The sequence below is a fragment of the Lampetra fluviatilis genome, chromosome 17 (assembly GCF_964198595.1).
Source record: "Lampetra fluviatilis chromosome 17, kcLamFluv1.1, whole genome shotgun sequence".
Lineage (NCBI taxonomy): Eukaryota > Metazoa > Chordata > Hyperoartia > Petromyzontiformes > Petromyzontidae > Lampetra > Lampetra fluviatilis.
The window spans coordinates 14,050,557-14,059,636 of NC_136291.1; the positions used below are offsets into that span (position 1 = coordinate 14,050,557).

At 46.8% G+C, this 9,080-nt stretch overlaps 1 protein-coding gene across 1 annotated transcript; it reads left to right on the forward strand.

Moving 5' to 3' along the window:
- The first annotated feature begins 350 nt into the window (after positions 1-350).
- APEX1 (apurinic/apyrimidinic endodeoxyribonuclease 1) lies at positions 351-8,526 on the forward strand. The gene is made up of 4 exons (XM_078864213.1): positions 351-780; positions 3,900-4,072; positions 5,452-5,644; positions 6,953-8,526. Exons 1-4 carry the CDS (start codon positions 459-461, stop codon positions 7,468-7,470), a joined length of 1,206 nt encoding a protein of 401 aa, XP_078720339.1. The 5' UTR covers positions 351-458; the 3' UTR covers positions 7,471-8,526.
- Positions 8,527-9,080: the final 554 nt, after the last annotated feature.

Sequence of the window (9,080 nt, forward strand, 5' to 3'; positions counted from 1 at the left end):
GAGTCAAGCACGGGGGGCGGGGGCTTTGGGGCGGGTAGGAGGGGGGGGGGGCTTCGGGGCGGGTAGGAGGGGGGGGCTTCGGGGCGGGTGGGCGGGGGGAGGGCATCGGGGCGGGAGGGGGAGGGCTTCGGGGTGGGGGGGGTGCTTCAGGGCGGGTGGGCGATGGGCTTCGGGGCGGGTGGGAGGGGCAGGGCTTCGGGGCGGGGCTTCTTGGCGGGTGGGAGGGGCGGGGCTTCGGGGCGGGGCTTCGGGGCGGGGCTTCGGGGCGGGGCTTCGGGGCGGGGCTTCGGGGCGGGGCTTCGGGGCGGGTGGGAGGGGCGGGGCTTCGGGGCGGGTGGGAGGGGCCGCGGCGGCGTGGAGACGCGGTGGGAGTCGCCCCCACCCCCTGGGTCCCCGCGCTCGCCACCCACAAGTGCGGCGCCTTCGCCCGCATCGCCTGTCCCCTGAGGGCGCCATTCATGCTTCGGGGCGGCGCGGCGCGGACGTTTCGGGGGATTCGGGTTCCATTCATTTCCCGCCCTTTTCGCCATCTTCCCAGCTCCTCCTTCTGCTGCTGGCTGCGTTCAGCTCTCTCCACCCCGCACCCCCTCCGCCTCTCCGCCCCCCGCATCAATCCCTTCTCTCACCTCGGTCTCTCGCGCTCCACTCCCCCTCACCACCTCTCACTCCACCCTTGCCTCACGTCGCTCTGCTCGCCGCCCTCCTCCCTCAGCGTTGCAATGCCGCGTCGCGCCAAGAAGGAGCAAGAGGCGACGGCGGCCGACGTCCCCAGCGACGATGGTGAGGCCCCCCCCCCCCCGTGATGTGTGGCGCGGGTTGACGACGCAGGTCCGAGTCCTACTCGGGGCAACACCAGTGACGATTATCTGAACCGGTCCCCTAGGTCGACTCGGCCTGAAATTAGTACCTGGTGCGGTGTGTAAACATCGCCACTCGGGAGACAAAGGCGGTCGGGCGTGGTGCTGGCCACCCACCGCATCTTGTGCCATCCCTTCGTAGGTGCTCGCTAAGGTCTGTTAAGGCGTCACGGGGGGTGGAGGGGCGTCTTTGCTGATGGTGGTGTGAGAGACCCGCGTGGTGTGTGCGATGGCGAGGCCGCGAAGTGCTCCTGTGATGTCGGAGATGCTGAGACTGACGTCCTCGTCTCGGGCAGTGCCGAGGGGGTCGCTGCGCCCCCAGACTCGGCTGCCACACGGCGAAGTGCGCGTTAGACGATGGCCGCCTGAGCCTTGCTCATCTGCTGAAGATGCAACATCGGTCATGGCTCTCCACATACCAACCAGCGGCACAAAGCCACGTGGCCGGACACACGACGCCTTTTTCAGTGACAGGAACCAACGTCCCAACCAGTGTTGTTGTGGAGGCCGCCTTTGTCTTTGTGTGTGAGCACGTGTGAGGCCACGTGCTGCAGCGCGGGGGAGGGCGCCATGCCCGCCCCCTCTGCACGTAACCAGCGCGGTGAAGTATGGTCAGGCAACCCCCATAACCGATGCAGTGTTGGGGGCCTTGATCTAGCAGTGAATTCTACGTCAAGTTACTGTCATCCCTGTTACCCGAGTTTACCCAGAATAGGCTCACAGAGTGGGATATATTTGGTCAATACTGTTTATATTGTTTCATCCATTCATGGGAGGAGACCCACGTAAGAGCATGGCTAGAACGCACAAACTCCACGCAGAAAGGCGCCCGAGTCGGGAATCGAACCTCCCCAAAGAGCGTCTGGCTGTGAGGCACGGGGGGTCCCCACTGCGCCGCCCCCCGTGTCCCAACACGGCCTCTGCTTGTCCACTTGGCCCGCTACGCCTGGCCCGTCATAAGGCAGGCGCGAGGCTTCCCTTTGTCCAAATCAGTTGTTTTCAATTACCGGTAACAACATACCTGTCAAGCCATACGGTTTACCCGTATTCTTGTACAGGGAAATTGAGTGTTTAGGTCCTTGCGGCGTACAGCCACGTCTTCGAGAAGGTATGTTGATAGCCAGTGGGCTTGCAAAGTACCTTCGTCTTGGAGAAGGTACTTTGCAAGCCCACTGGCTATCAACAAAGAATCGTTCATGAAGCCATCCATATATAGACAGACACAATTTCAACCGAAAAGATGGGTACAAACTGAACAATCATTGGAAGGACGTTATCAACCAGTTTAAGTCATAATTGGCTATGATGTTCCCATCTTACCACCTTCCAATGTTAGTTGTGCTTTACGCCCATTTCAAACTTGCGCTTTCACAGTCACTTCATGCGCCGACCCCTTGGTTGCGGCTCTGCGATCTTCCATTAACATGCTAATCTCTCTTTAACATGCTAATTTTCATACTCTTTGGTTCTTTCGGTAAGTCACGTAGGTAGAAAAAAAAAATCACAACGTTTCGAGCGCAACACAAGTGGTCATCAGGCGGAAAAAAATAATCCAGCAGTAGAACTGCTGAACCAGCGACAGAGCTGTTACAACAAGAGGTTATATATGTGGCGAAGGGCAAACAAGCGGGGTCTGAGCTGGAAAGGAATTCCATTCCCGGACGCAAGCACGTCAGTTGTGTTAATGGGGGAGATTAGGGAGAGAGATTAGCATGAAATGAGCTTCCGTCACCGCATAAGACAGCCCTTTGATTGGTGGAAAACGAACCACCGCGTGCTCGCTGCCGAACACTTACATTATCATTGGCTGCTGACATTGGGCTATGCCCATTTCAAACTCTTATAAACAGTTTCCCTTGGAAGCTAACCCCCATTTTCCTGAAGACGACCGCTTGTGTTTCGATCGAAACGTCGTAGTTTTCTGTTATTTTTTATTATTTTCTTTGAACCTATCTACGTGACTTTACCGAAAGACCCAAGAATATGAATATTGTACGTATGTTGAACTTTCGCACCGTACGTAGCCAACCATGCTAATAGCAACAATATTAATATCTTCAACACCATGTGGAAAATGTTATCAACACAGCTCTACAACTATTTTATAATTATCACAAGTAAAGCAACAATATAACCGCAATCATGTAAACCACAACCTCAATCAACAGCCCCATAACCAGAACTAAAACCACATCCACAGCTGCAATATAATCACAGGCAACCACAACTGCATTATGACCACAACCATGAACATAATCACATTATAACAGCAACCATAGTCACATAAGCACAACCAAAAATGCAACCCTGTTATAATCAATTGAAGGTGCGTGAACGCGTCCCCCCCTTAGCCAGGTCTGGACTGTACCAACAGCCTAAGAGCAAGGACGGGGTGGACGGGGGTAATAAATAAACACGTAATACCCGTTTCAACACGTTCGTTGAAAGTCATAAAATAATGCTCTGTTTATCACATTTCCGGGAATATCCTTTGCAAGAGTTTTTATACAAGTTTTCTTCTCCCGTACCGTTTGGGAGATGCAGAGCTTGACGGACACTTGCACATTTTATAGATACCATACCCAGACAAGCAAGTAGATACAAAATCAGATGATGCACACACTAACTTGAAAGTTGAGGGTTGTTAAGGTGCAAGGGGTATTTATGGCGGTTTCAGTGCCTAGTTGGTCTTGATCTAAAGCGTTGCATTGGCGCAGTGACACGGCACAGCGCTAGCATGTTTGCGTGCTGTAGAGGTTCGTGTATTAACCATAAAATACTAAACGTCGTCTGGTTCACAGTGAATGTTAAAGATTCCTATGACATCATTCGAAATGAGTAGCCCATGTGTTCTGGCGTCGTGGTCAATTTGCCAAATTTGTAATATTCCCTGAAATTTACTCGATTGTGATTACACACAGCATATTCGTCACCTACTGCAGACTTCTGTGAAACGGCGCATTTGCGATATCCCTCTGCTATAATAATGGGACGGGTTCCGAATGTACCGAGTTAAAACCTGAACGCAATTATCATCGGCAGAGCCGAAAGCAAAACGCGGCAAGAGGGGCGGCGCGAAGCCGGCGGAGGAGCCCGCGCTTTACGAGGACCCGCAGGACAAGCTCGAGACGGCGGACGGCAAGCCGGCCACGCTCAAGATCACCAGCTGGAACGTGGACGGCATTCGTGCCTGGGTTAAGAAAAACGCGCTTGAGGTTTGAGGCTCTCGTTCAGTTCCGCTTTTTTCGCTGCCAAACTAAAACCGGGTTACCGATGGGCTAATGTTATGCATCTCTTTGGTAAATGGTTGGTGGCTGCTGTACCCAAGTAATTCTACACCTCTTTTATATCTCTCATCTCTATTTCATTAAAAGAGCCATTGTTTCTGAGCTCAATGAGAGGGACTTATGGTGCTAGTTTCCTTTCAATGACCGAGGTAAGTTATGGAAATGCTACATTCCCATGGCAATCACCGTTTACTTTCCACTGCAATGCTCATTTCATTAATACAGAATACAGTAAAACCTTGGATTGCGAGTAACTTGGTCTCCGAGTGTTTTGCAAGGCGAGCAAATTTTTTAAATAAATATTAATTTGATAAACGAGCGAGGTCTTGCAATACGAGTACTGTAGTACGTACAGTATACACTTTGTCTGCCGAGCGTCACGTGATCACAACTGAGCCAATGGTTCTTCTCTCTCGCTGCGGGATTGTGGGTAATCGTCTCCCATGCTCGGTCTCAGTCTGCGTGCCTCACTGGTATAGTCAACATCCGTGCGAGCTTATACTGTTTACTATAGTGTTGTGACCACGTGTGTGTGCGTAAAGTATTTTTTTTATTTTCTGTCCAAGTGTAGTGACTGTTCTTTAGTAACTGTACTGCAAGTGAAAGTCATCCTACACAATAACCCTCCTCTCCTCACTCGTCTCCCTCACACCAGCCACGATTAAATTTAATTAATAAATGTGATTACTTTATATTAAATTTAAATTACAAAAGGTATTTTGTATTAATAATTTTTATATGAATATAGTATTTTTGGGTTGTGAAACGAATCATCTTGAGTTTCCATTATTTCTTATGGGGAAATTCGCTTTGATATACGAGTGCTTTGGATTACGAACACGTTTCCGGAACGAATTATGCTCGCAATCCAAGGTTTTACTGTAAATGCTTTTGTTATTATCATTCGCTTGCTTAACCAGGAAAGCCCACCGAGTCTAAACATTTTTCAGGTAGGCCCTGCCAAGCTTTCACAGTGGGCGATGTTGCGATATTTCTTCTGTTTTGCTGTGGGAGAAAATTGAAGAACCTGGAGAAAACCCATGCAGAACAGGGGGAGAGAACGTACAAACCCCTCGCAGAAAGGTGCCTAAGATGAGAATTGAACCCAGGCATTTCTTGCTGTGAGATACAAGGGTTACCACTACACCACCACTCTGCCACCCGATGTTGGGCCAAGTCAACTGCCGATTGGGATTTCAAATTGCATCCTTTAGTGATAAAAAGCGGCGCTAGGCCATGTTCAGAAGCATTGGATAACAGCTTCTATGCGTCACCTTGTCTGCATTGCTTCTTATTTCTTTTGACAGTGGGTACGTGAGGAGGATCCAGATGTGCTGTGCCTGCAGGAAACCAAATGTGCCGAGAAATCTCTTCCAGCTGAGGTTCTCGACATGCCCGAGTTTCCGCACAAGTTCTGGGCATGCTCCGATGACAAGGAGGGTTATAGTGGCGTGGCCCTGCTGAGCAAGAAGAAGCCGATAAACGTCACAATTGGGATTGGTATGTGGCGCTGCATGAGACACATTCATGTGTATATTACACAAGACACGGATGCTCTGTTTTGATGACATTAGTATAGCTGTACCATCATTATAAATTAGGGTTTAAAAAAAAAGTTGCATTATTGCATGTATAGAAGTATCAAAATCATTAAAAAAGAATAGGCTTAACCCTTTCCGACGATAATATATTGTAATACTTTTACCTCTTTAGCTGAGAAACTAAGGGAGCTGCCATAGGTGGTTTCACGTTAGCACACTGGGTATGAATTTTTTTTATGTTTTACCCTTTCTGACAATAAAACAGGTGTTAAGATGTTCGAACACCAAATAAAAACCTTTTGCGAGGAATAAAGTCTACATTAACCATGCGTACTTGTGGTGAACATGGAAACAAACATGCTCAGATAATATATGCATCGTCTTGGAAACTGATTGGCCTACACCAGAGACAACCTTCTATGGGCCTGTCTCACCAGTGTCAGACCAGAGAATGCCAAAAGGCTAGCAGTATAAAGACTGCACTATTAGAGCATTTATAACTCGGCCTCAGCAGCTACAAAATTTTACCTTTTGTAGGCCAATCAGTTTGTACCTTTACTTTTAACTGAGAAACGAGGGAAAATGTACTGGGTAGTAGCTTAGGCCGCCATGCTGTTTGTACATTCGCGTATGCCAACTGGTGCTTTTATTACTCACATTCCACCGGGACCTGTTACCAGTTTTTGACTTTTGGAACCGGTAATCAATTCTTAAAAGTGACCGGTTTTCAGGTTGTCCTTAACCCTGTTTTTAATGGGGCCAAGCTCTCACTGATGATATTCATATTGGCATTAGAAGATGTCATAAGTGGAAAAAAAATTTGGAAGCTTACACAGAAGGCTGTGAAGTTGGGTTCTAGAAAAATATAGGATAAACTAAACTCGTAGATAAATTGGAGGGACGCTGGTATAAAACAACTGCATTTCTAACAATCATGAAAAACTAATTATTTAATGACTGACTTTAATAATTTGCCAAAGTTTGAAGCCACCGATGAACTTTTTTTTTATCAAGAGTTTGATCAAAACGTTGGTAAGTGCCATGTGGCTAAACCCAAAAATAAATATGGAGCATTGTATTGTCTTCATAACCTACATTTTAATAATGATCCCGAGTTGCTTGTCATCTTGTTACAACAACAAGAATCACTAAAAAGTGGTTGGGAAGTGTGGTACAATACTTTGGATGTAGTAAGACGTTGGGAATTTTCTCAATGTTATTTGATTTGGTGGGTTAAGACTACACTTTGTTTTATTGTCAATCGCAGGCATGGAGGAGCATGACAAGGAAGGCCGTGTCATTACAGCAGAGTTTGATGAGTACTTCGTAGTGGCAGCATACGTTCCCAACTCTAGCCGGGGATTAGTGCGCTTGGATTATCGTGAAACGTGGGACATCGCCTTCCGCACCTTTCTTAAGGAGCTACAAGATCGTAAACCGCTCGTGCTGTGTGGAGATCTCAATGTGGCTCACCAAGAGATTGACCTGAAGAATCCCAAGACCAACAAAAACAAGACTCCGGGCTTCACACAGCGAGAGCGCGATGGTTTCACAGAGTTGCTCAAGGCTGGATTTGTTGATTCCTTCCGTCATCTGTATCCAGAGGTGCCCTATGCCTACACCTTCTGGACATACATGATGAATGCACGTGCCAAAAATGTGGGCTGGCGCCTTGATTACTTTGTGTTGTCGGAGGCTCTTTTACCTAAATTGTGTGATAACAAAGTGCGCTCAAAGGTTATGGGTAGCGATCACTGTCCCATAACTCTCCTGCTGGCCATGTAGAGTATAGACAAGTAGTTTGAAACATTGTATTGATTATTCCGAAAATGTACCCAATGCATACTATATAGTAAGTGTGTCCAGGTCACTCTTGATGCCATTTTTGGTGCCTGAGTACATTAATCAAATTCTCTTGAGACCCACCCAACCAGAAAGACCTCCTTGGCCACGCTCACTCGCGCAAATGAAACCATCCTTGTCTCTTTAGTTCTCGCATGGTTCACCAATAAACTTGGCTTGAGCCATTTTGTTGAAAACGTTGTAAAGTTCGCTTCAGCGTGTCCTTGCAATAGTTTGAGTTGAATGTACGGTGATTGGGCAGCTGCATCACCACGCTGCTGCTCTTCAGGGATGGCGCGTGCCAGGCAGTTCCATTGTCCAGTTGCTGCTGCATTGCATTGTGGTCTAGAATTGGTTTGTGGTGTGTTTTTTTAACCTATCGTTTATATTGCTTTTTTTATAATGACAAAAAATACAGATAGTCCCCGAGTTCATATATGTAGGCTAAGAATTTACCATGTTTTTTTACTTTACATTTTACTGTGCAATACAGTATTGTAATTAATAAATACATACAGTATATAGTTTATACAGTACGGTACTGTAAATTGCTCTGTTTTGCAAAATTATCACCATTTAAGACTCCTGGGGAGGCTAGGCCATCTTCGACTTACGATATTTTTGACTTACGATGGGGTCGGCGTAGCGCATCTCCATCGTAAGTAGAAGACTACCTGTATAAATAAAAGGTTTCACTAGGTTACAGTTGGTATTCAGGGACACGAGATGGTTTTGTAAAGAACATTTTTTTCCTGGAGATCTTGCCCCCCCTCACCCTAAAATGACATACCCCTTGGTGCTTTGAGGAGACGCTGGCTCTTGGTTATGCATGGCCGTGTTCATATAACTATTTACTAAACACAATTTAGTTAAAATTGTGCAGTGGTGTATATGGGTAAGTTTTATAGAATTTGTTTGAATGTTTTTAGCTATGGTTTTCATATTTGTTTACAATGTTTAGTGTATTTTTTTCCAATAAAGATTAAAACATTTCCCTCACGTTCGATTGGCAGTTGGCTACATACGGTGCGAAATAAGTTCATCATACATAACTTTTCAAATATGTATTTGAAATATTGCCACTTGCTGCGTAGTGAACTTGCTTTAATGTATACATATGTAGCAGACAAACATGTGGAGACGTGTCCATCCAACAGAAATAATATAACTTTATAATATTGAAGGCTGCAAAGTTTGGCTGAAAATAAGTAAAAGTCGTGCCACAAGATAACGAAGCAGTTGGAGATATCGTGGAAACAGCAGAGTAAATGTACCTAGGGCAGTTATTGAATGTGGACCAGGATCAACATGTTTACAGGCCAACAAGTAGATTGGAGTGCTTTTGGAAAAGTTTCCTTAAGCGCAATACCTCTGTTACTAAGAAGAATGTTTTCAATTGGTGTATGTTACTAACTAATGGATCAAGAAACAACAGATGCATGGAGGGATACATGTGGAAATGACACTGGGCGACAAGAAGAGGAACACAGGTGTAGTGACTTATAGCGTCATTACCATGTGGACCTACACACACATGCGTGACGTCACTACGC